At 38.9% G+C, this 27,945-nt stretch overlaps 2 protein-coding genes across 2 annotated transcripts in view; one reads left to right on the top strand and one right to left on the bottom strand.

Moving 5' to 3' along the window:
• CCT6B (chaperonin containing TCP1, subunit 6B (zeta 2)) overlaps positions 1–19,575 on the bottom strand; it is a 38,228-nt gene extending 18,653 nt beyond the window's left edge. The window contains exons 1-8 of the mRNA XM_006891057.1: positions 19,439–19,575; positions 17,298–17,361; positions 16,011–16,145; positions 11,903–12,076; positions 8,619–8,722; positions 5,518–5,628; positions 5,206–5,365; positions 1,513–1,595 (exon numbers count right to left, since the gene is read on the bottom strand). Of these exons, the coding sequence (XP_006891119.1) occupies positions 1,513–1,595; positions 5,206–5,365; positions 5,518–5,628; positions 8,619–8,722; positions 11,903–12,076; positions 16,011–16,145; positions 17,298–17,361; positions 19,439–19,575 (968 nt within the window). The remainder of the gene's footprint in view (positions 1–1,512; positions 1,596–5,205; positions 5,366–5,517; positions 5,629–8,618; positions 8,723–11,902; positions 12,077–16,010; positions 16,146–17,297; positions 17,362–19,438) is intronic.
• Positions 19,574–20,839, top strand: ZNF830 (zinc finger protein 830). The gene has a single exon (XM_006891056.1). The coding sequence runs from the start codon at positions 19,574–19,576 to the stop codon at positions 20,837–20,839; it is 1,266 nt and encodes a 421-aa protein (XP_006891118.1).
• Positions 20,840–27,945: the final 7,106 nt, after the last annotated feature.

Here is a 27,945-nt window from a genome sequence, read left to right as displayed (position 1 = left end):
TATAATACTGAAAATTTAAGAACATAATTTAGGATTTGTACACTACTATTTTGCTTAATAATATCTACATATATGCTAAAGGAAATATGAATGGGATCATTTAAATTTAATCTGTAAAAAAGAAACTTTCCTTGTTGTTAGGTGCTGTCAAATTTGACCCATAGAGATCCTATGAACAACAGATCTGAACCTGTCCTATACTGTGCCAACCTCCTACTTCCTGACACACTAGAGCCCACTGCAGCAGTTAGGTGCCCTTGAGTCGGCTTCAATTCATAGCAACATACAGCAGAACAAAACACTTCCCAATCCTAAAACAACTATGAGATATCATCTCACCCCAGTCAGAATAGCAAAATTTAACAGAACAGCAAGCAACAAATGCTGGCAAGGTTGTGGAGAAACTGGAACACTTATTCACTGTTGGTGGAAGAGGAAAATGGTGCAACCACTGTGGAAGGTGGTGTGGTGCTTTCTCAAAAAGTTGCAAATAGAGATACCATTTGACCCAGCAATTCCACTACTGGGAATATACCACAAAGAGACCATAACTAGCACCCAAGCAGATATTTGCACACCCATGTTTATCACAGCTTTGTTCACCATAGAAAGGATTTGGAAATAACCTAAGTGCCCATCAACAAATGAATGGATAGAGAAGCTGTGGTATATTCACACAATGAAAAACTATGCTGCACTGAAAAAAACAAGGAACTCATGCAAGATTATTCAAAATGGGGACCCTGGAGGACATTATGCTGAGTGAAGTATCTCAGTCACAAAAGGACAAATACTGCATAGTGCCACTGTTGTAAAACAGGACTGACCTCAGGGTTGGGGGAAAACTGAGAAAGATGGGTTCAATAATGTATACTGCATTGAAACAGATGAGGGAGAAAACTGTTTAAAAGAGTTATGTGATTAGGCATTATCATCATGACGGGAGTCCAGAGCGAAGGCTGCAAAGTGGAGTGGACCTGGGGGGAGGGATTGACAATGAATTTTTCTCTTACTTTTCCAAAAGGGGAGTGTACTGGGGGGGGGAGGGTTGGAGGGGAGAAAAGTGCAACAATGAATGAATGGAAATCCAAAGTTTCTGTAAATTTTCATTGACATTAATAATAAAAAAATTTAAAAAAAAACACTGGCCAATCCTATGCCATCCACAATCTATATTATGTGTAAGCTCACTATTGCAGTCACTGAGTCAGTCCATCTGGTTGTAGGTCTTCCTTTCTTTCACCATGCTTCTGTTTTCCCAAGCATAATATCCTTCTCCAGATAACACATCATTGTGAGACAAGTCTCATCAACCTTGCCTGTATGGAGCACTCTGGCTGTCCTTCTTCCAAGACAGATTTCGTTTCTTCTTTTGTCAGCACATGGTATATTCAATACTCTGCCAATATCACAGTTTAAAGACATAATTTTCCAATCTTCTTTATTTATTGTTCAACTTTCACACACAAATGAAGTGAACAACTTTGGATAGATAATTATTTGCAAGCTTACCTTTCCATGTTTCTTCTTTTTGCTCTACGGAGAGCTACTATATCATGTTTTGCAAGAGCATCTAAGGAAAGAGGATCAATTCCCTGTAATCAAATTAGCATAAAATTTGCATGCATACTTTATGTAAGTAGTTCACAAACTATTCTCAGCATCATTTTATGTTTTTTTAAAATTAAGAACCCTCCAAAATGCTTTTGTATGTTATCTGTAACTATCAATATTTATGACATTATCAGATAAAACTGAGAAATTTCAAGAATACTTATTAATCCATTTAAAAATAGTAATTCCATTTCATATTAATGTAAATTATATTTTAATGGAGATATCATGTATGTTAATTATATGTATGAAATACTTTTAAAACCAAAATATAGTGAGAGCAGTTTTCTACTTTTATAAATTTCTTCATTAAGGTTCATCTTAATAAAAGATAACTTAATTCTCAGGCCTGCCTCTGCATTCAATTTGTTATCAGATATTGTTTTGATTGAAGTACAGGGGAAAAATCTAGTCTTACATGGATATACTGAGTGTCTGTGTCTAAGGTATTTGACTGAAAATTGTCTTTCTGAGCCACAAGAATAACTGTTTCATCCTGAAGTAATTCTTGTGTCAAGGAGAGAGGATGCTATGTAGATGGGTGGGAACATGTGAATAGGGTGTCCGTCCACAAGGGGATTGGCTATCTACCATTCCACAAGGGGATTGGCCAGTCTCATCAATCTACAAGAGGATCAGCTAGTCTCACCAATAAATTTAACAGCTCTTGCCACAGAGACAGATCTTCTGGCCACACTGAGGAGAAAGCAAGACAATGTAGGACACCTTTCCTGCTTCAGCTACACCTATGGTAGCAATAACTATAGCCAAAATGGAGACTTAACATGAGATGAGACCTTGTAGGCTGGAGCAGGGGAGGGAGTGGCCAATATTACCAAGAATGAGAACTTTGTGGGGCAATTGAGGCTGGGAAGCCAATATTGGCAGGACTGAGAACTTGGGAACCATGAAGCTCGGGGCTGAGATGCCTGTGTGCACATTTTGGGAGCTGTCTTAACTGTATTCTATTATTAATCCAAATTATAACCTTTTGACATCCCCAATACAGTTCTGAGTGGTGTGTGAGCTATCACATAGAATTCTGAACCCCACAAAGCAGTAAAACTGATGTTGAGATGAGTAGAAAGAGTTATGGGAGCATGGGGGACATGTCTGACCTTATGGGAATTGGTCTTGTGTTACTCATGCTGCGGACAGGGACAGTTCTCCTTCGTGAAGCTGATAAAGGTCAGATATGGCCATCCCTACATGGCCCTTGCTCTCTTTACAGATATGTATTAGAAAGCAGAGTGTTTTAACAAACTTTTTAGGTAAGTGTGGATATTCTTTCATACTATACCAGATATCAACAAGTGGTAGTATCTTAATGGTTAGTTTCAATGAAGAATAAAAATATCATCAATAATTATCAATTACTACCTAACTTGGGAGGGACTGGAGAGCACTAAGTGAACTAACTCAGTCCCATAAGGACAAATACTGTATAAAACTATTATTGTAGAACAGAGAGGTGAGGGACTATTATTGTAGAACAGAGAGGTGGGGGGGGGGGAGGTAATCATAGTGTCACACAATTTGATGGGTGGAGGAAAGGGTGAGTAAAGGAAATGGAAAAGATCCTGTGTGAAAAACAATGTATACTAACTTTGTAAGTAAACCAGTATAAAATAAAAATTTTATTTAAAAAAATACTATCAATAATTTTTATACTTACATTAAAATCCACCATTGTGTCTGAAACTTCAAATAAATTACTTATCCATGCATGGTTTCACAGAATCATGCATTTGTTGAGTCATCAGGAAATGTTGACTCACAGAGTTGGGCAGAGCTTCCAAATGTTGACACAGTTCATGATTTTATCGTATCAAAACCATCACATTTTCACCTCAACAACCCAATCCCAAAATGGGCACAGGATATGAACAGACATTTCATTAAAAAAAAATATACTCAGATGGTAAACAAACACATAAAGAAATGTTCAAAATCTCGAGCTATCAGAGAGGTGCAAATCAAAACAACTATGAGATATCATTTCACTCCACCAACAACAGCAAAGTTTAACAGGGCAGCAAACAACAAATGCTGACATGGTTATGGAATTATTGGAACTCTTATTCGCTACTGGTGGGAATGTAAAATGGTACAACCACTACAGAAGGCGGTCTGGTGCTTTCTCAAAAAGTTGGAAATAGAAATATCATTTGACCCAGCAATTCTACTACTGGGAATATACCCTAAAAAAACCAGAGTCAACTCAAACAAATGTATGCACAACCATGTTCACTGCTGCATTATTCACAATGGCAAAGAGATGGAAGCAATACAAGTGCTCATCAATAAATGAATGGATAGAAAAACTATGGTATATCCACACAATGGAATACTATGCAGCATTGGAAAACAAATATTAAAACATTACACAGCATAGGGGAGTCTTGAGGACATTATACTAAGTGAAATATCTTAGTCACAAAAGGATAAATACTGCATAACACCACTGTTATAAAATAGGACAGACATGGGGGTGTTGGGCAGGAAATGGGGAAAGAGTGGACAGATAATGAACACTGCATTAGAACAGATGAGGGGAAGAACTGTCCAAAAGGAGTATATATGATTATGCATCATATGTAGGACAACAATCTGGAAAATGGGGTGCATTTCAGGGTGGGCTTGGGGGACGGGGAGGGTAAGGGTAGAAAATATACAACAATGAATAATTTTTTTAAATTATATTTTGTTACTATTACCATAAAGGTCTTTTAATATTATCCAAAAACTGTTTTAAATTACTTTGAAACTGAAGTGTTGAGTGTTAAGTAGGTGTTTTCCAAAACTCCAATTTTCATTTGAAAGCTCAAATATCATTGTCATTTAGCAGTGACAGTTGTTTTCCTGAAGTCAAGGTCACCATTTTTTCAAAAATTCTGTCAAATGCCCAAATCTAAATAACCACAGTTTTTCTTTCTAGAATTCTTTCAAGTAGAAATGGAGTTTCATGACACAGTGACTAGTTTAGTTCACAACTCAAACCACTGCATCAACACAACCACCATATTTTGGATGCAGTAAAAGAGTGTTGTATATATTCCACTTTCATTGCACATAATTATAAAAAGATCCATATTTAAGAATGAAATTTTAATATAATTAACATACTTTATGGCTTTATCAAGACATTATTAAAATTAAATTGGCTAAAAAAATAAAACCTTCAAAAGTCAGGTGATGTGGCAGCGAAGAATGCAGTAACTAATAGTATAGTCTGGTTGAATCCACCAGTTGCTCTGCCAGGGAAGGAGGGACAATCTCCTCCTGTACCAGTCAGATCTGATTTGACGGTACATGCACATAAAAATAATAAAATTTAAAAAAAATAGTATAGTTTGGTACCATGGCTTTAATTTGTTCTAAGACGCCAGTAATTTTACCTACCATTGTTTCTGCACCATTAAGCCATATTTTGCCACATTAAGAAAGGCATCTATTATTGATATTATGAGAAGAGTTTTGACCTGGCAGAGTCCCAGAAAGGGTCATAGGGACTCCTAGGGATTCAAGATCACACTCTGAGACACTAAAGAACACATACAATAATTAAAAACCTAATTGCTTTTTCCTCACCTTTTGATTAATGACAATGAATCCTTTGTCAGAACGCTCACAGACTTTCTTTTTCAGATGTATTATTTTATTCACTCTATCTTCAATAAATTTTCTTTCAGCTTGCACTAATTTCTCTTTCTCTTCCGCAGTCTTATAAAAGAAACCAGAGCTCACCTCTCTGAAAAATTAACAGGAACAAGCCAGTAAAGGCAGGAGGCAAAAAGAGGAAAAGATATATGGACTCTACATTAAGTATTTGAGAGAAAAGAGATTAAAAACATATTTAGGGGGAAAATTGTATAAAGTTGTAAAAAAAACTGGCATGCATACGTTTTTTCATATTCTAATGATACATTGCAAATTAGGATAAATGCATCTTCTACTCGCTTCTTCATATCTGGATGGCGAGCCCCATGATCCAAAACCAGTCCTCTGATCAACCTGTGAAAAATATGCAGAGTTTCTTTCTTTGAATATGCATACTAAAATCTGGTATAAAATCAGAATTGTACTCCAAATATTGTACTCAGACATTATAACAAAACTTCCAGGACAGACACTGTTTCTTTATACCAACTTCAAATCTAACACACAATTAGTAAAATAGGGAAGATATCTCCTTTCACATAATGTGACTGTGAAATCACAGTAGCAAGTCAAACCAGAATTATTCTCTAACTTAGAAGTTTCAAGGATATGACAGAGGTGATCAAGTAATGAAAGACAGGCACACAATGGGTTTCTTAAGAACATTTGTTCAAAATAATGATATAAAATAGCTAGAAACTGTCAGCCTAAATGTCCAACAATAGGATATTGTTCAGGAAATAATGAATCAGCTATTATATGGCCGTGGAAACTATGTAATAACATGAGAAAATATTTACAATGTTAGCTGATAAGCACACAATGGTTAACTGCAAATAAAGCATGATTATAAGTATTCTTTTTCAAAATAAGCACATTGGTATTAAAAAAGAAAGAAGGAAAGAAAGCTAAGGTTGGGGCTATGAGTGGGTGGTAGAAACAGAGGCAGGTTTTTTTTGGTTTCCTATATTCTAATTGTTCTTCCAAAAGCAAATGTTTTTATACCTTGATATATTCATATAAAGCCACTTAAATCCATGGCCTCCTTAGTCTACTCACCCTCGTGGTGAATCTTTATGCTGTAGAACAGAGCTACTCTGTGGGGTTTCCTTGGCTGTGACCTTTATGGGAGCAGTTCACAAGATTTTCTTCCTAGTTGTCACTGGGTGGGCTCAAACCAATGACCTTTACTAAATTAGCAAGCAATTTTGCTACTCAGACTCCTTGACACTCACTTGTTGTTGCTAGGTGCCATCGAGTTGACTCAGATTCCTAGAGTCCCTACATATAACAAAACCCTGCCTGATCATTCACCGTCCTCACAGCCTCCTCTATGCATGAGACCACTGTTAGTCATTGAGTCCATCCATCTCATTGAGGGTCTTCCTCTCTTTTGATGACTTTCTACTCTTATCAACTGACATATTTGTTATTTCTACTTTGTTGTTTCAAACTCAAACTCATTGCTGCCAAATCAGAATCAATTCCAAAATGACCCTCCAGTGGATTTTCATAAGGAGAGTGCTCATTTTTCACCAATGGAGTTGCTGATGGATTCAAACCAACAGAGAGGAACCACCTTTGGGTTAAGTCTGACTCATAGGGACCCTATGCACAACAGAATGAAACACTGCCCAGTCTTACATCACCCTGCCAATCACTGCTATATTTGGGTCCATCACTGCTGTCACTGTGTCAATCCTTTCCTCTTTTTCCCTGACCTTCTACTTTATCAAGGAAGATGTCCTCCTGATAACATGTCCAAAGTGTCTGAAGCAGCCTCACCAGCCACAATTTCAAAGAGCCTTCTGGCTGTTTCTTCCAAGACTGATTTGTTCATTCTTCTGAAAGTCTGTAGTATATTCAATATTCTTCGCAGATTGTTATTGTGGTTAGGTGCTGTCGAGTATGACTTACAGCAACCCTAAGAAAAACAGATCTAAACTCTGTCCTATCCTGTGCCATCCTCACAACCTCTGACACACTCAAGCCCACTGCCACAGTCACGTTCTCAATCTACCTGTTTGAGGATCTTCCACTCCTTTGCTGTCCCTCCGCCCTTACAAAAGTGATGTCTTAGGGAAGCTCTGATGGCCTAGTGGCAAGAAGCTGCACTGCAATCCCAGAGGCACACAGTTCAAATCCACCAGATGCTCTGTCGGGGAAGGAGGGACAATCTCCTCCTGTACCAGTCAGATATGATTTGACAGTACACGCACACACACAAATAATAAAAATAAAAAAATAAAAAAGTGATGTCTTTCTCCAAGAAATAACCTCTCCTAGCAACGTGCCCAAAGTATGTGAGATAAATCTTCACCACAATTCTTGCCTCCAAGGAGCACTCTGGCTGAACTTTCTTCAAGACACATATTTCTTCTTTTGACAGTCTATGGGATATTCAGGACTCTCCTCAAACACCACAGTTCAAAAGCACCAGTTCTGTTACTCTTTTTTCCAGCTCTCTGCAGCACAGAAGTGATTGAAATGACCATGGCCTGAATCAGGCAAACCCTAGTCCTCAAACTGGCATCAGTGCTCCTCAATAATCTGGAGATGTTTCTGTCTGCAGACTTTCTCAGTGCGATATGTCTCTTGATCTCCTGACTGCTGATACCAAGAGTGTTGATTGTGGATCTAAGTAAGATGAAGTCATTGACAGTTTCAAACTTCTCCATTTATCATCATGTTGCCTATTAAGCCAATGGTTCTCCTCTAGTCTTCTCATTCATATTTTTATTCATTGAATAAATATGAATTAAAGTAAATTTTTAAACAATCAAATCCATGTAAAATGAAAATAAAAATCATTTACTTCAAAAACAAAGAAACAAAAACTTAAGTCCAAGATGAGTACTGCTACACAGTCAAGCCCCTCTTTCCTCTCTGACTACATCTCCTGCTCCTTTTTCCTCTTACAATGCCCCATTCACAAGGTGGTTTCAGGGTCTTTTCAATCATTATTCCCTCTGCTTAGAACACTTTCCTTCAAGATATTCACTTGGCTAGCTCCCTCAGCTCTCCAATTTCTCATTAGAGTTGCCTTATCTACTATAAAATCACACTCACACAATTATAACTCCAGCCTCTTCATAGCATTTATCATTACTTATTTATTTGTTTACCATCTCTACCCATAAGAAACATAAGCTCCTTGGGGAAATAAATTCTGTTTTGTTTACTTTTCATTCCCAGAACACTGCCGGGCTCATGGTAAGTAGCCAATTAATATATAAATTAAAAAGATGTTGGTGGGTGTTAAATTAAAGCAATTACTGAAAGAACATTTGAAGATAAGCAAATATTCTAAAATCTAAGTACTGGGAAAATTTTAGATCATTTACGTTGTATCTGTTTCTGACTTATGCTTCATCTCCATGATCTCTACCATGAAGAGATCAATTGGGTAACCTGGTCTTCTAACAGCCAAGACAGAATCCACCACAGCCTGAAAGAGAAATGAATAAGAACAGTAAATTATTTGGTCCTATTAAACTAATGTCTCGAGCAGTCTACCAATAGACTAAACAGGTAAAGTGCTTTATTGTTGTTGTTGTTGTTGTTGTTGTTGTGTACCATCAAGTTGGAACCAACAGATAGCTGACCCTCTAGCGGCTTCAGAGGCAGTTAATCAAATGGGAGGAAACTTCCCAATTTTCTGCCACAGAGCAGCTGATGGGTTTGAACCATACACCTTCAGAATTGTAGCACAGCTTCTTACCACTAGCCCACCAGAGCTCCCTAAACTGCTGTAGGATTTATATTTTTTTAATAAAAAAAAAAATAAAGTGCTTTGAGATTTTTTTTTTCATTTAAAAAGTATGTATCATTCTACAAAAGACAGGACAAAGACAAAAGTGCCACTTTGTTATTTGTTGTTGTTGACTGCCACCGAGTCGAGCACGAGTCATAGTGACTCTATGAACAAAAGGCCTGAAACCTTTCTATAACTATTGTCATTTCTCCTAGTTCATTGGGTTTCCAGAGGTATGTGGATAAGAAGTGGACATCACTATTGCTTCCAAATCTGTCTTAAACTGGGAGCTCCACCAGATTCCGTCCATCATCGGCAGCTATTATGGCATTTGGCACGCACACACACAATGGCACAAGGTTCAGCATCACAGCAAACCCAGATTACCTCAGTGCAGCAAATTGACAGAAGTGCTGTACAACTTAGGAAAATGTTCCTCCAAAATAAAATAACACTAGACCCTCAGGGACAATTGACTTTTAAATATATGAGCCCTCTATATATACTCCACCTATGAACCTGGAGAGAGGATGAAAGGCACCCAAGCATTGAGGACTCTCCTTCATAGGGTCGCTATGAGTTGCCTGCTACTCGACAGCTCTTAACAACAATAACAACATATATATTCCAGTTCATTAATAAAACAAGGTAAGAGTTAAGTTTGTGTGTCAACTTGATCATGGTTCTATGATTTGGTGTATATGTAATGATGTGATGGGGAAATTATGTTATGATGTAGTTATCTTCCATGATGTAGTCTAATGTGACCAGCCCAGATTGGGTATAAAAGGATTAGGGTGAGATGCAATACCCTTAATCTGGTGACTCTCCTCATCCAGTGTAGAGAGAGTCTCTTCAAGGGTGTGGCCTACATGGAATACATATATTCGACATTGTTGCTGTTATATACCATGGAATTGGAACCTACTCATAACTGACTCTTCAATGGATTTTCAGAGGCTATCAATCACAGAGGAGGAGACTGCCATCTTTCTCCCTAGGAGCCTGTGGGTTGGCAGCACAACTTTGTACCACTATATTTATATATACATACTCTTTTACAAAGGTCTCCAGCTTTTTTTCTCAATTTAGATCCTGCATCTGGCTCATCTTTTCCAACTATCTGGACTTAAGCCAGCAGTCTGCCATACTGCCTGTCAATCTTAGATTCATCAGCTTCCACAGCCAGCAGCCTTCTAACCTACTGAGCCTGAGTTCATTAGCCTCTGTAGTTACATGAATCAGCAGGGGCCTCTAGCTGATATCTAACCCACAGACTTGGGACTTGACAACTTTTTCAAGCATGTGAGCCATTTACTTGAGATAGCTCTCTCTCATACATAATATAAATAATTTCATTAAATTATCTATTCCCACTCCACATTGGGGGTTTTTTCCTCTAAAGAATCCATCCTAAAACATTTATATATGTTGTTTGTATGTCAATCTTTTGTGAATTTGGTTGTCAGGAATTAATCATTCCTAATAACTAATATTATGTTTTATGCGGATGACACAACCCTGCTTGCTGAAACTGAAGAGGACCTGAAGCACCTGCTGCAGAATGTCAAGGATTGCAGCCTACAATATGGATTGAGGCTCAATGTCAAGAAGACAAAGATTATCACCACTGGACCAATTGGCAGCATCAGGATGGATGGTGAAGAAATTGAGATTGTACACAGCTTTAGTTTGCTTGGCTCCATAGTCAACACTCTTGGCACCAGCAGCTAGGAAATTAAAAGACGCATTGCCATGGGAAAGTCTGCTGTTAGGGACCAAAGTACTGAAGAGCAATGTATCTCTCTGGAGACTAAGGTGCGTCTGATACAGGCTATGGTCTTCACAATCACTTGTTATGCATCAGAGAGTTGGACAATGACCAGGGAGGATAGAAGGAAAATTGATGCCTTTGAGCTGTGGTGCTGGATAAGAGTATTGAGAATACCATGGACTGCTAGGAAAACAAACAGATTTGTCCTGGAAAGGGTTAAACCGGGTGGCTCCTTGGAGGCAAGGATTCTGAGGCTCCATCTAACATACTTTGGACATGTCGTGAGGAGAGACCGGTCCTTGGAGAGGGACATCATGCTTGGGAGGGTGGAGGGACAGCGCAGGAGAGGAAGGCCCTCTATGAGGTGGATTGATTCAGTGACTGGGATAATTGGGATGGGAGTGTCAGAGACAGTGCGATTGGCACAGGACAGAGCGGAGTTTAGGGCTGTTGTACATAGGGTCGCTATGAGTCGCAAGCGACTCGACGGCACATAATAACAACAACAACAACAATAACTAATATATTCAAATTTTAGACATTGCAGAGCTGAAAAAAATATATTATCAAACTACAGCCAACTGATAAAAACTTTCCCAAAATATCTTTTTCCTAGAATTTATTACATAAATTCTACCTTTAAAAGTGAACAAAACAAATCTGCATTTCAAAAATGTGACTCTTTTCTATCAACTATGCTTCCTTAAGTGAAAGGCTTAACGACAAGACACAAAACAACTTGCCTGTTTGTCAACTCACCTACTGAAATATGGATCTCAAGGTTCAAGGAGACCAGTATGCCAATTTACCTTCCACAAGAGATGATCTACCGGCAGCCAAGTCCCTCCTAACTTTCAAGCAATTTAAAATATTCTTATTACCACAGGAAAATGTTTCTCACTTTATGATACCTTAAAAAAGCAGAATACCATTCTGACTAATCAAATCTATAGATAAGTCTACATATCTTTGAATCCATGTTTTACGTTCAAAATAACCACATGCAACACTTAGTAATAGGAAAAAAGAAAGTATCACTATATGTCAGGCTATCTTTACTGTGAATATATTTTTAAAAACAAACAAACACAATCACATACCTCTGTTAACACATCAGCCAGCTCTTCAAGGACTTTAGTCCGTAAAGATGTTCTAGCCACATCTAAGAGGATTTCTCTTTTCATCTCCTTTTTAACTTTAACTTCCTCCAAAACTTCAAGTGCTTTTGTCTTTGCTGCTTCAAAACCTTCAGTTATTATTCGAGGGTGCAGGCCCTATCACATCAGTATAAAACTAATTATAAAGTAAATCACCCAAAGTAAAAGAAATTATGCTCCCCTAGTAATAGTTATGTCTAAAAAAAAAGTAATATTACCCATAGCAATGATATTAAGTATAAGTGTATGCACATTATTTTTATAAGAATCCTTTTATTCAATAAACCACATTGTTAAATAAAATTTGTTATTTTAACAAAAGTTTAAAGAGAATTTAGATCTTCTTTCATTTACTGCTGCACATTTTTTTTAAATTTTTATCCGATCTGATTGGTACAGGAGGAGATTATCCCTCCTTCTCCAGCAAAGCATCTGGTGGATTCAAACCACTCACCTCCGGGATTGCAGTGCAGCTTCTTGCCACTAGGCCACCAGAGCTCACCCTACTGTTGTACATTTTGCCCCCCTCCCTAACTTCCCTCTCCCCTAGTTCACTTTTTTAAAATATTCATTCATTGTTGTATAATTGCCTACTCCTCCTCCCTCCAGTCCTCTTTGCAGTATTTCTTATCCTGTGCTGTTGTACATGTCTGATCATATATTCCTTTTAGATAGTTCTTTATAATGCAATATTCATTATCTATCCACTCTTATCCTATTCTCCTCCCAATCCTCCCATGTCAAACCTGCTTTATAACAGTGATGTTATGCAGTATTTGTTCTTTTGTGTCTGACATATTTCACTCAGCATAATGTCATCCTACATGGTCACCCATATTGTATCTGTTTTATGAGTTGTTTTTCAGTGCTGTGTAGTATTCCATTGTATGAATATACCATCGTTTTTCTAACCATTCATTTGTTGATGGGCACTTGGTTTGCTTCCATCTCTTTACTATTATAAATAACATAGAAATCGACATGGGTGGGCATATATCTGTCTGGATGGTGGTTCTGGTTTCTTTAGGGTATATTAACAGCAGTGCAGTTACTGGGTCAAATGGTATTTCTATTTCCAACTTTTTGAGAAAGTGCCAGACCATCTACCATAGTAGATGCATCATATTATGCTCCCACCAGCAGTGAAAAGAGTGCCAATCTCTCCACAACCTCACCATCATTTATTGTTGTTCTGTTGAACTTTGCTATTGTTGCTGGGGTGAGATGATATCTCATAGCTGTTTTTATTTGCATCTCTCTTATGGCTAGGAATTTTGACCATTTCTTTATGTGTTTGTTTGCCATCTGAATATCTTCATCTACTTATATCCTGTACCCATTTTGTGAATGGATGTTTTTCTTGTTGAGGCACTGGAGAATTCTATAAATTTTAGATATGAGTCGCTTATCAGATATTATCAAATCATCACCAAATATTTTTTCCCAGTCTGTAGCTTTCCTTTTTAACCTAGTGGAAAAAATTTTAGATGTGATAGGATGTGATTCTTAGAAGGTGTTATTCATCTATTTTGTTTTTTCCTGGTTGTAGGTTTTTCATTATGTTTGGGAGACTGTTCATACTATGAGTTAGAGCTTCTAAAGTTCTTCCAAGTTTTTCTCTAATGAATTTTTTTCAGTATATCACATTTGAAAAATTTAACACTTACAGAAAATAACAATTGTAGGGAGGGGGAAGTCTAAACAAACAAGCCTGTGAGCCTGTTTTTGAAACTTATGACCAGTAAGTAACATCATGATAAATGGAGAAAGTGTTGAGATTGTCGAGGATTTCATCTTGTAGCAGCCAAGAAATCAAGTGACATATTGCATTAGGCAAATCTGCTGCACAAGACCCCTTTAAAGTATTAAAAAGTAAAGCTGTCATTTTGAAGATTAAAGTGTGCCTAAGCCAAGCCACTTCAATCGAGTCATAGGCGGTTACACATTGGACAATGAGTAAGGAGGATCAAAGAAGAAGTGATGCATCTGAATTATTATGTTGTCAAAGTACATCACATATTCTGTGGACTGACAAATAAACTACAATAAGCAACCAGAACTCTCTCAGCCTAAATCAAGAAGCCCCAAAAATGTTACTGGCTTGGGATGGACACAAGAGCAAAATTGATCCAATCACACAAAAGGATTTAAATTCCAGAGTTTGAGTGAATGTTTTTCTTTCCCTCTCCTGCTGGGGAGCAGACTACAGGAAGGAGGTAGTCCTGATTTCCTCTGGCAACTTCATTTATATGATGGAAACCAGCCTTAGGATGAAACAGCACTGTGAATGGAAAAGCTTAGAGACAGAAAGGATCTGGTATTAAATAACTGATTACATTTTCTAATCAACCAACCCCTGGGCTTGCCTTATCTCTATATGTTCTGTTATGTGTGATATTGTTTGAGTTTCAAGTTTCTACTACTTACAGCCAAAAGCATCCTAGCTGATAAAAGTAGCAATACTGAATTAATATAGAATTCCCAAGACTAAACACAGCACAAAGAAATATTAACTATAGTAATTTGGCTAAGTTATGCCTTGCTGAAATGGTCCTTGACAGACTTTTTGAAAAATGCAAATACTTACTTGGAAAAGAGAGATAAGTGATGCTGAGAAAAAAGAACATAGCTTGAACAAAAGCATATAGGTAGAAATGTGCACCGAGACTTCAGAAGCTAGTAAGTAGAGAAATCTGCCTAGTTAGAGAAAATAAGTGTTTTATAAAGGAAAATAAAATGAGAAATGTAGATAAATTTACAATTTGGAAAACATTCAGTAATTTCCTCCAGTTATTGTTTTAAAAGAAATGTATAATTTGGTTTCAACTTTATCAGTCATTTTTTTTCTTAGAAAGTTTTCTTCCTTAAAGTCATGGATATATATGTGTGTACATGGAGCTCTTATGGCCTCATGGACAAAGAGGTGAGTTGCCCAAAGGCAAGCAGTTGGAATCCATCAGCTGCTCCAGGGGAGAAAGGCAATCTCCTCCTGCACGATTTACAGCCTCAGAAAACCCACTGGAGGGCCAACTATGAAATATATGACTCAACAGCACAAAGAAAGTGTGTGTGTGTGTGTATATATATATGTGTGTATATATATATAAACTTTTTCAATAATTTCCTACTTGCTGAAAGAAAACATGAAGCACTTATTAAAGAATATCAAAGACTACAACTTTCAATAAGAGAAACAAAAATCCTCAAATCCTCACAATCAGACCAAAGACAACATCATGATAAATGAAGAAACAAATGAAGCTGTCAAAGATTTCATTTTACTTGGATCCATAATCAACATCAGCCAAGAAATCCGACAACATATCGCACTGGGCAAACCTGCTACCAAAACCTGCTGTCGAGGTTCTTAGGAGCAAAGTTGTAAGGACTAATCCAAACCATGGCATTTTTAGGAGTTTCATATGCACATGAAAGTTAAATCATGAATAAGGAAGATAGAAGAGTAATTGATGCCTTTGAATTGTAGTTCTGGTGAAGAATATTGAATACACCATGAACTGCCAAAAGAATAAATGAATTTGTCTTGAAAGCAGCGCAGTCTGGTGTTCCTCAGAGGTGAGGACGGTGAGATCTCGTGTCACATACTCTGGGCTTATCTCAAGGGAGGTCAGTTCCTAAAAAGGAACCATACTTGGAAAAGTGACGTTTCAGCAACTGAGAAGACAACCCTCAATGAAATGGAATGACAAGGTTACTGCAACAGTGGGCTTATGTACAGAGGAGGCTGCAAGGACATAACAGAGTAGACAGAGTTTCATTCTATTGTCACAGGAACACTGTGAGTCAGAGCTGACTTAGTAGCACCTAACAACATATAGCATCAATACTTCATTCTTCAAATATTACTGTAATAAAAGGGTTTGGTAACACTTTTAAAAGATTAAATTGTTTCCCATTTGTAATTGTCCAGAAATTTCTTGATTTAAATTAAATGTCACTGTCTTAAATAAAACAACTCTACTAGCAAAGAAAGAACTTTCCATTCAAAATAAAACTCGACATCAGTGTGAAGTCTGTAAAATTCTAATACCTCAGAAATGTAAAGGTCAGCTTGTTTTAGTAACTCTCCGATAATTAGAACATTTGAAGTAGTACCATCTCCCGTAATGTCATCATGGGCTGTTGCTACTTTAGCTATCAAGGAAGCTGTTGGGTGTTGTATTTGCTGAAAAAGTAAGCAACAGATTTTTTAAAAGACAAAGACAGGATAGAGAAGTAGTTCTACAAAAACAAGATAACCTAAGGGTCAACAGTAAAATTAAAAAACGAAATAAGATTCATTCTGCAAGTTTACAAGTTTTTGTGCTATAACTTAATAAATGTCAAGTGCACAATTTAAAAGCTGAGAACTAATGAGGTTTGAATATTTTTTACAAGTCTTTGCTTCAGAATGCAATGACATTTTCAAAATAAGATTAAATCCTTCCGTCTCAAAGATTAATAACGTTTACTAAAACTGAAAAGGATTCTTTTTCCCCATGACTACAAAGAATACAACATCGTGCCTTTAAAGGATGCTATCTAGATGTAGCCCTAAACTATTAGTTGGACAATACAAAGATTGAAAACAGTGAACAAACATTTTTTTTATTGAGCCTTACTGTACCTCAAGATTGCAGTATTTAATTAACAGCCTTGTTCTTAAAACATAGAAGTTATACTATGTTCTTAATTCAAGTTTATTAAGGCTTATTAAAGCAGCTCTCGTGGCACAGTGAGTAAGCAGTTAGCTGCTACCTGAGATAATCTGCAACAGCAAGTAGGGAGAAAAATGAGGCGGTGTGTTCCTGCTAAGATTTACAACCTCCAGTGGATTTTAGAGGCAGTAAATCTCACAGAAGCAGACTGCCTATCTTTCTCCCGCAGAACAGCTGGTGGTCTTGACCTGTTGGAGGGACAGTACAGGAGAAGACGACCCTCGATGAGATAGACTGAGTTACTGGGATAACAGGGATAAGTGTGTTGAAGACAATAAGATTGGCAAAGGATAGAGCAGAGTTTAGGGCTGTTGTACATAGGGTCGCTATGAGTCGCAAGTAACCCAACGGCACATTACAACAAGCCACCAGAGTTCCCTAATAGGTTGGGGATGTTGTTGTACACCATCAAGTTGAAACCAACCCATAGCTGGCCCTCTGGCAGGTTTTCAGAGGTTGTTGATCGCACAGGAGGAGGTTGCCCAACCTTCTCCTGCAGAGCAGCTGGTGGATTTGAACCATGTGCCTTCTCAATTGCAATATAGCTTCTTGCCACTGGGCTATTAGTGCTCCCTACAGGTTGGGGATAAGGCTTATTAAAATCAATAGCATCAGCTCACCATCTCATGGAGCAGCACATTGCCATCTTTGGTGAGCTTTATGTCACCTGCTCCAGAAACAAGCCTGTTCAGAGAACAGCAATGTTATCAACCTCATATGACAAGAGTCAAGAGAGCACTGACAGTTCTTATCACTCCACTGTACTAGATTAATTCAGGGAACTGGGCTTGGGAAACTACAATTGAACCACAGGAAACACTATGATAGATAGCACCATTTGCAACTCACAGAATCACTTCCCTCCAGATGGACTGCTATGGCTATTTCATTCTAAATGGAGCACACACAGGTTTCAAGAGCAGTTAACATGTGGTTATTCAAACATAGGTACTTGGGAGTCTACAGCCACAAATTTGTAAATTTCCTGCAGGATTACTTTGAGTCTTGGTGAATGTTATCATTCAGTCACTCAATTTAGTTTCCCTCAGCCATCACACTTAACTTAATCATCAAGTTACATTAATTCTACAACTTAAACATCTGTTGCATCTACTTCCTCCTTCCCTGTTCCCACCGTAAATCATTTTCACTGTGCACTATTTCTCATTTTCCTGTTATCTCTGAACTTGAAAGCATTCTCTAAACGACATTTATCTTCCTAGTACACAATGTGATTCAGCCAGGTCACTTTAAGATTTTAAGAGTTCTTTGGGGGTGTAATCTCTAGAAAGCTGTGCTGCTAGCTAACATGCCTTTCTGGTGGTCTGAATCAACCAGCAGCTCCATGGAAAAAGATGTGCCATCTCCTCCCTTAATATTCATTTAAAGCCTCTGAAAACCCACAGGAGTGTCAGCTGAGTTGGTTCCTACTTGGCAGCAATGGTCTCTATCACTTTATTCGGTGATGCTGATATTCACTATTTTCAAAGTAAAATCCAAACTCTTTAGCAAAGACTTTGACTTTTCCCCAATCTGTATATCTTTCCCACAAGCAAATCTTATGATTCCAATACATTGTGCTTTGGTTTTGTTTCCACTGGATTTACACTGCTGAGCTCTGTTGTTCCTGAAGTTCTCTTAGAAGTATCTTTTTTTTTCTATAACTGACGAACTTCAAGAGTCTGATCAAGCATCATCTGTTATGAGAAAGACCTTTTCCTTTCCTCAACATAACCACAAACAGAGATGCCTGTATGTACTCTCCAGTCAGAACTGACTCATAGTTGACCCTCTAGCTGGTTTTCAAAGGCAAAGGGAGGAGATTGTGGATCTTTCTCCCACGGAGCAGCTGGGGGATTTGAACGGTGTGCCTTTGGGTTGACAGCGTGACTGCTAATCACCAAGCTCCCAGAGCTAGAGATATTAAATTAGTATTTCTCCCTCTAGTATCCCCCTGCAGGCAGAACTATCTTAGTCATCAGTGTTCTCAAGATTGCTATTAAGTGCCATGGAGTCAAGTACAATTCGCAGTGACCCTATGAACAAGATCTGAACCATGTCCTGTCGTGCGCCATCCTTATCCCTGACACGCTTGGGCCCACTGCCACAGACACTATCAATCTAACTTGTTGAGGTTGTTCCTCTTTTGTTGACCCTCCACCTTCTCAAGCAGGATGTCTTTCTTCAAGGATTAGCCTTTCCCAAAGTATGTGACACCAAGCCTCACCATCCTTGCTTCCAAGGGGCGCTCTGAATAAGTAGCACAAAGTATTATCTGCAGTAACCATTTACTCCATTTAGGATTTATCTTTCCTCATTTCCCCCATCTTCCTCTAAAGAAGGTGATGGTGTTCGGTAACTATATGCTGAATGGATGAAGACAGATGAAGATCGCCGCTGCGAACCAACCCCAAATTATCTGATGAATACACAGACTAAGTACATGTAAACTCAAACACCAGGGGAGTTACATTCCCTATGTTACTGAGACAATAAATAAATGGGCTTTCTAATTGCAAATTAACATCACAGAGAAAAGTCGGTGAGGTACGAGTCTCCACAGATTCATTCAAGGAGCCCTTTCCACGGGAGATTTTTTTCTCCTCTCCTGTTACGCTAGAGACAATCTCTGGGCAGAAATAAGAAGGAAAACAGCCCCCACTGCGTCCACAAAGCTCCTCCGGAGCACGTCGAGCTCAGAGCACGCTGGGGACCCCAACAATCCCCGGCGCCCTAACGGCCGCTCCGACCGCCGCCTCACATTTTCATGGTGCCTTTGGGCCCCAGGTTGGTCCTCAGCACATCCTGCAGCCCTCGGGCGGCGCATATATTTACTGACAAAGCTGCTTGGGCCAGCGCCACCTCAGCTTTGGAGTTTACGGCCCCGACTGCAGCCATGGGGATTAGAATTAAGATAACAACCTCGCCGGCAAAATCAGCCTCGGGCACGTTTCGGGGGAGGAGGAGCGAAGACACGCCCCACTCTGCTAGCATTAGCCAATTGCTGTCGGGACCGGAAATTACGCTACCAAACAGCGCCGTGGCTAAAGTCGGGATGGCCTTGGTTCCAGTCGCAAAGATGGCGTCGTCCGGGAAACGAGTGGTGAATCAGGAAGAACTGCGACGTTTGATGAAGGAGAAGCAACGCTCGAATACCAATCGGAAACGAATAGAATCTCCCTTCGCGAAATATAACCGTTTGGGGCAGCTAAGCTGTGCCCTCTGTAACACCCCGGTGAAGAGCGAGCTTCTGTGGCAGACTCACGTCCTGGGAAAGCAGCACCGAGAGAAAGTGGCCGAGCTGAAAGGCACGAAGGAAGCTACCCAGGGGCTGCCCGCCAGTGTAGAGCCTCAGTCCGCCAAGAGGAAGGCGCCGGAAGCGAGCAGCCAGGATGTCAAAAGAGTAAAAACCTTCCCGGTGCCTCAGGTACAGCCCTCCACATCCGCTTTGCCCGCCAGCGTTGTTGATAAATCCGGAAAGCAGTCTCCTCTAGCTACCTCCAGTAAAGCTGTAAGACTCTGCTTACTCCCTGATTATGAAGATGAGGATGATGAGGGGGAAGAGGAGGGACGAGAAGGGAAGAAAGCGGTGCAGCCGGACGCGCAGGGCAAGGAACACTCACTTCCCTCCATTCGTGGGGCAACGAACAGTGTGCTGCCGAACGATTTCTTTGATACAAGTCCTCCTAAAGCCCCCTTAATCCCTCATTCGGGATCAATCGAGAAAGCTGAAATACACGAAAAGGTGGTGGAAAGGAGAGAGAACACTGCGGAGGCGTTGCCCGAAGGGTTTTTTGACGACCCTGAAGTCGATGCGAGGGTACGAAAGGTCGACGCCCCAAAGGATCAGATGGACAAGGAATGGGACGAATTTCAAAAAGCCATGAGGCAGGTCAACACCATTTCCGAAGCCATCGTGGCTGAAGAGGACGAGGAGGGGCGCTTGGACCGGCAGATCGGGGAGATTGATGAGCAGATAGAGTGCTACCGGCGGGTGGAAAAGCTGCGGAATCGCCAGGATGAGATAAAAAATAAGCTTAAAGAGGTTTTTACCATAAAGGAACTGCAGAAGAAGGAAGAGGAGAACGTTGGCAGCGATGATGAAGGAGAACTGCAGGATCTGTTGTCTCAAGATTGGAGGGTAAAAGGGGCTTTGCTATAAAAGGCTTCAAAAGACCTGTTCAGGACCCTGTCCTTCTGTCTAGAAAGTGCCGTCTCCTGCAGCGATCTCGTCAACTCTGTGCCTGGAGGACTAGCTCCTTGACCAAGCTGTTGGGATAAAATGAACCTATGAGAGACATTGCAAAGTCTGTGTAAACTACATTTGCAGTTAATTTTTTTCAAGTTTTTTTACGCTTTTCATACATTGACAGACTTAAGTGTTTAAATTTTGAATTGTAAAAATCTGTTGGCTATAAATATTGCACATGGTTAAATATATATTTACTTAAGTACTTCTGTTTTGAAATGTGTAACTATAAGTCCATCCAACAGACAAACTTTTTTAGATGAAGATAAGATAAATGTGTAGTTTGGGGTGTATGTGGCCTTTTAAGACTTCTAAAAACTACCCAAGTGGTTTTTGGTGTGTGAAAATGCTCATAAACACCTAAGTCATTCAAGGTCTGCCACTTCTCCGAGTATTCTGGAGGGATTTCGTTGTGTTTGTTTCAAAAACATGATTTAAAAGGAGAGGAAGTAAAATACATGACAAGTATGATCATCTTCAAACTAAAAGTTTCACTTGACTAATTATGTAGGTGCACCTGAAAATTACCTTTGACTTGTTTGTTGTTGTTATGTGTCATCGAGTTGTTTGCGACTCATAGCAACCCTATGTACAAGAGCCCTAAACGCTTTGACTTAAAAAAAAAAAAAATTACTGAGATTGAATAAATCTTGAATGGGTTAGAATCTATATTTTTTTTTGCATCTATGTTATTTTGAAAGCTCTCTAGTTTAATATAAAGAGCCACTGCCCTCAATCCAAAAACTTTTAGTATTTTTCCATCAGTAATACATCCATAAGTTTACTATCTTCTGTATGAAAGAAGTACTGCCCCTTTATTTTTATCTCATTGCATCTTTATTAACTGCATTTTGTGACATGTTACAGAATTACAGGTTCTGTATATTGTAGAATAAGTTGTTTTTATAGCAGTAACAATTGGTCATTGACAGTTTCAATTACACCATGTTATTGTTGTTAGGAGTTGGCAGCGCTCCTAGCCACTGTTTACAACAACAAAAGCCTGCCCATTTTATGCCATCTTCATGTGCTATGCTATACTCCTCACTGTTGCAGCTACTACTCTGCTGTCACTTGTTATGCATCAGACAGTTGGACAGTGACTAAGGAGGATAGGAGAATTGATGCCTTTGAGCTGTGGTGCTGGAGAAGAGTTTTTGAGGGTACCATGGACAGCTAGGAAAACAAACAGATTCATCCTGGAGAGGGTTAAACCAGGCTACTTGGAGGCAAGGATTCTGAGGCTCCATCTAACATACTTTGGACACGTTGTAAGGAGGGACAGGTCCTTAGAGAGGGTCATCATGCTTGGGAGAGTGGAGGGACAGCACAGGAGGGGAAGGCCCTCTATGAGGTGGATTGATTCAGTGACGGGTAATTGGGATGGGTGTATCATAGACAGTGCTACTGGCACAGGACAGAGCAGAGTTTAGGGCTGTTATACATAGGGTTGCTATGAGTCGCAAGTGACTCGACGACATATGACAACAACTTTCCCAAACATGATGTCTTTTTCCAAGACTGTCCCCTCCTGATAAATTTTAAAGATTGTTGTTAATTGGCATCAAGTTCAGTTTAACTCAATAGTAATCAAAACTTTGCAAAAAAATTAAAAAAAAACTTTGCCTGTGGGTTTTTCAAAAATTAAGTATTCTAGAATATAACAGTGAATAGTAATAATAATAAGCTACAATGTATATAATTGTCTTCCTCTGAGCTAAAGGTCTGGTGTTTTGATATAGTCAGTCCAGATCCGTTTCTAAGTCTGTTGAGTTTGTATATTACTTGGAACACTTAGGTGCAGTTCATATATAATGTCATTCAGATGTCTGTCTTCTAGACATATATATGGGGTACTTAATATGTTCATAAGATAACCCACATTTCCAGGTACACTAAAACATATTGAACATAATACTTAAGTGTATCACAAAGTAGAATCTGTTTGTTATTGAGCCACTGTATGTACCTTTATACTTTTATTTAATGTGCCTTAGTTAGTTCATAACTGTTGGATGTATTTAAGTCGGTAGTTCATCCCCTGGGGACGGCCTAGATAATAACTCAGTCTAGTTTAGCTGAAACCAAAGATTAATAAAAGAAATATTGAGAGAAAGTATGGAAAGCCTTGAATGTTAGGAGTAGGAATTCCTTCTGCAGGAAATACAGAAATCTGTAGGGTTTTGAGTAAAGAAACAGTGTGGAAGAGTATTATAAATGCCAAACAGGATGAACAGAAAGAGAGGAGAAGAAAACTAGGAGGCTATTTGGGCACTAGTTTTCTCAGAAGACTTTGATTAGGTTTGATTGAGAGGGAAGGAATAAAATTGGATTTCACAGGAAAGGCTGACATTGTGGTGAGAGCCTAGACATGGAAGAAGAAAAGCAAGTGATAAAGATGGGATGTAAGCTTTCTTAATGTGAATAACTAAAACATGGAACACTGAGCTATTGCTGTGTGTCATTAATTAGCCTCTGCTTTTGGCACAAAGCCTTTTGCTTTATTGAGTTGTCAGCTGGTCAGTGCTAGCAGCTTTGACACATAGATAACATGATTGCCACACTCAAGGGTATAGAAATAAACCCCCACACTGAGCATTTTCTATCATTCATGTCTTTAATATTTTAGACTATGAAAAAAGACAAATTGGGCTTGAATAGTTCTACTAGTCGGCCCATTTCTACTTAGCAAAAAATCAATCGTCATCAAGTTGGAATTATTAGCTGGGTTTCTGAGGTAGTCGATTGCAATGACGAGATTGCCCATATTTTCCCCAAGGAATTAATGGTGGATCCAAACAGCCAGAAGGCTCAGCCTGTGGTTTGGCAGCACAATTCCCTACAGATTACCAGAACTCTCTTAGGCTAAAGATTAAAAGCAAAGAAAAAATTTCATCTAGAATATTAACACTTTTCCCCTTTGTTAGTAGGATATTCTGCCTTTATATGTACTGTTGTTCTTTTTAAATCTGGTATATATTAATGGCACATTTCATTTTGGATGTCTCAAAAGCTCAAAAGCCATATGTGACTCAGCTCATTGTCATCAAGTCAGAATTGACTCACAGATAACCTTCCATTGGGTTTTCAAACCGCACAGGAAGAAACTGCTCACCTGTCTACCTCTGAGCTGCTGGTGGATTCAAACCACCAGAGGCAGGGCCTTTGAGTTAGCACAAGTCCAAACCAACACATAGCTGACTCTCCAGTGGGTTTTTAGAGACTGTAAATCACACAAGAGGAAATTGCCCATCTTTCTCCCACAGAGCAGACGGTGGATCCAAACTGCCAACCTATGAGTTGGCAGCACAACTACTTACCCACTGGGCCACCAGAGTGCCCTGCCTTATGAGAAAAATAAATCATGCTCAGGACGTAGTAGGCAGATGAATTAAACTAGGGCAGAGGATTTATTCCAGGGAACAGTGGAAGTTATAATTAGAAAAGTAGATTGTGAGCTATTGTGGACAACCTAACAAAGTGCCATGCTCTGGGGACTTAGAACTTTCTCTACTTTTTTTACAATTATTTATTCATTGCAAATATCTGTTGTCACCGACCACCCGACCACGGTCGTGACAAGAAACTCAAGGGGTTTCTTGGTGAAGAGCAGGTGAGGGACGAAGTCGGCGAAAATGAGAGTCTGCACACCAGGATGATGTAGAGAGCTCTGATTTATTATGCTAAAAGCTTGCTTTTTATACATTTAAACTTGTTTAAACTTGACTTATAGCCAACATTTTGTGATTACAAAGCTCACATAAGATTTTAACAAAAAGAAAGTATTTTCTATTACTAAATAATAGCATCGGCTATTAAACATTCTTTGAAGAAGAAACACAATGACCTTATGTTGGTCATCTGCTAGACAATGGTTAATGGTTTACATTTCACTTCCTTTCCTCTCCTACTTTGTGTCACTGTATTTTAGCCACCTTTGTTTTTGCCTTTATACTCATATTTGTACTGTACCTAACGAATCTTAACATCTATTTTCTTACACTCTGGACCATTCCTATGTTTAACAATAGCTTTTGCAACTTATTTCATAAGATTTTAATTTGTTTTTTGTTTGGCAATGTGCACTAAGGCGGATGACTTCCTTTAACTTGTTTTTACCAAGTTAATTTGTAATATTCAATTCTTTTTCCTTGGAATACAAAACGTCTGTATAAGGAAGAGGTACTGGTGTTGGAGTTGGCAGGACATATGGTCCTTTATAAGTACTTTCTTCCCACCACTTGTTATTTATCTGGTTATATTTCCTATTTCTTGAAGAGACCTTTACTTTTAGAGAAGTTTGTCTTTTGAGTCTTTTCTTAAACCTCTCTGTTTTATTCTCATTAACTATGGCTTTCTGCTGTTAAAACTAGTCTAAACTTTCTCTTAATATACAATTACATTACTAAATATGAGTTGCAAGTATCACAAAAGAGGAATTAGATACATACTCAAAGATCATATTCAAAATTATACTTTTAAGAACAATCTCAATTTCTTTTATATTTTCATCTTGTATGTTATCATTTCCAGGAACATCAAATGGTTCCTGATTAAGGACTTTAGTTAAATCTTTATCCCAGTTCTGGTGAAGTTCCCTTGATTTTTTCCCCAGAAACTCCCATTCTTATCCTAGAAGCAACTTAATTTCCAGAGGTTTCCCGGGATTGCGAAGACCCATCTGAAACAAATATCCAGGCATCAGCCCACTCACAAGCACAGGGCTTGCAAGATTCCCTCTTATGCTATCCTTGAGGTCAGAGACCCCGTACAGGCACGGACGACCCATTTTGTCACACAGGCGTCGTGGCCAGAGAGGACAGCGAGGCGGGTGTGGCAATCTGTCTTTAAAAAAACTCCCAACAACAACATAGTGCTTATCACCACCTAATATATCATTTATTCATAAACGTATTAAGTGTGAAACACAACCCTCCTACTATATATACAAATGAAATACAACTTGTATGAATAAAAATTTTTAAAAAGTAAAAAAAAAACAAACCTCCCAACAACCCACAAGTACAGACACAAGGACCTCACCTCATGGTTCACAGGAATCAGGTTGACTACATCTGTAGAAAGAATTATTAGTGAAGCTTGACATCACAGTCAAAAATAGGCCAGGTGCTGAGACCATCAACTACTCGTGGAAATTCAAACAAGCTGAAGAAAATTAAATCCACAAGAACCAAAATACAACCTTGAGTTTACTATCACCTGTATTTAAAAATCACCTCAAGAATAGGTTCAAGGCATTAATCATTAATGGCTGAAGACCAGATGAGCTGCGGGATGACATCAAGGATATCATCGGTGACAAAATTACAAAGAAGACCAAAGTGGATGTCAGAAGAGACTCTTAAAAATTGCATTAAAAACATTGAGAAGCCAAAACAAAAGGAAGAAATACTACAATAAAAGAAATGAACAGAAGATTTCAAAGAGCAGCTCAAAATGAAAAAGCAAAGTATAAAATACACAAGTAGCTGGAGTCAGAAAACCAAAAGGGAAGAACTCTACATCTTGTTCATCTGGTAGTTCTTGAAATTTTTCAGTGTCAATTTTTTTTATACAGTGACTGTATTCTTTCCATCTTTTGATGCCCTCTGAATCAAGATTTTTCCCTATAGCATCTCAGTATTGCAACTCAAGGCTTAAATTTGTTTTCCAGTTCTTTCAACTTAAGATATGGCAAGCAAGTTCTTCCTTTTTTATTCTCCAGCTGCAGCTCTTTGCACATTCCATTATGATACTTTGCTCTGTTTTCTTGAACTGCCCTTTGGAACCTTCTGTTCATCCATCTCTTTTACTGCTGCATTTCTCCCCTGTGTTTTGGCTTCACATTAGTGCAATTTTCAAAGTCTCTTCTGTCATCTATTTTGGTCATGAAGCATTTAGGAGTTGCTAATTCTTTTTAGAGTTTTTGACCACTGTTGTTATAGACCTTCAACTAGGCCTCAAAGCAATCCTATGAACAATAGGGCTGAACCCTACCCTATCCTGAGCCAATCTCATCGTCTCTGACACGTTACCCCAGTTACTGTGTCAGTCCATCTCATCCAGGGTCTTCCTCTTTTGCACTCTCCATCCTGCCAAGCATGATGTCCTTCTCCAAGGACTGGTCCCTCTGGGCAACATGCCCAAAGTATGTGAGATGAAGTTTCAAAATCCTTGCCTCCAAGAAGCAACCTGGTTACACCCTTTCCAGGACATCTGTTTGTTCTCTTGACAGTCCATGGTATGTTCAATACTCTTCTCAGCACCACAATTCAAAGGTATTGATTCTTCCTCTGTCACCCTTAGTCCAGCTCTCTGACGCTTAACAAGCATTTGCAAAGATCATGTCCTGGATCAGGCACACCTTAGTCTCTAGACTGACATCATTGCTCTTCAGCACTCTGGAGAGGTCCCTGACAGCAGACTTTCCCAATGTAACTCATCTTTTGATATCCTGGTTTCTGGTGCCAAGAGTGTTGATGATGGATCTGAGCAAGATGAAACTGTTCACCACAATTTCAATCTCTTCTCCATCTTCATGATGCTGCCAGCTAGCCCATAGTAAAGAGTAGGAAGACACAACTATATTAAATCAGTTGTCATTCACAAAGTTATAGTCAGCTTTTCTTTAATTTCAAGAGAAACTGTAAAATAAGATTATGTTTTTAGTAAATTTCTCAGAAATGCATTGTGGGCTGAATGTGATAGACCTGTTCCCCCACCCCCACCCCTCTTTGAAATCTACCACTTTTAACTCCTCAGGGCCTAGCTCTTTGTGGTTCCTTCTGTTGAGAACCTGACTTCAGAGAATACGGCATTCAGTTCTCAGCTCTGGTATCTCTCAGAAAGGCCTTGCCTTTCATCAGCAACCACACACACTTCCACCCCCGGCAGTCTCTATCATATTAGTCTAGTTTACACATTCTTTTATTTTTTTTATGTATGTTTAATATTTCCCCACACCAAAATGTCAGTCTCATGAGAGCAGTGAGTTTATCTGTCTTGGTCATTACCTGAAA

Source organism: Elephantulus edwardii, unplaced genomic scaffold, assembly GCF_000299155.1.
Source record: "Elephantulus edwardii isolate Elephantulus edwardi_28Jun2011 unplaced genomic scaffold, EleEdw1.0 scaffold00094, whole genome shotgun sequence".
In the NCBI taxonomy this organism is placed as follows: domain Eukaryota; kingdom Metazoa; phylum Chordata; class Mammalia; order Macroscelidea; family Macroscelididae; genus Elephantulus; species Elephantulus edwardii.
This window is presented reverse-complemented; position numbering and strand designations above follow the sequence as displayed.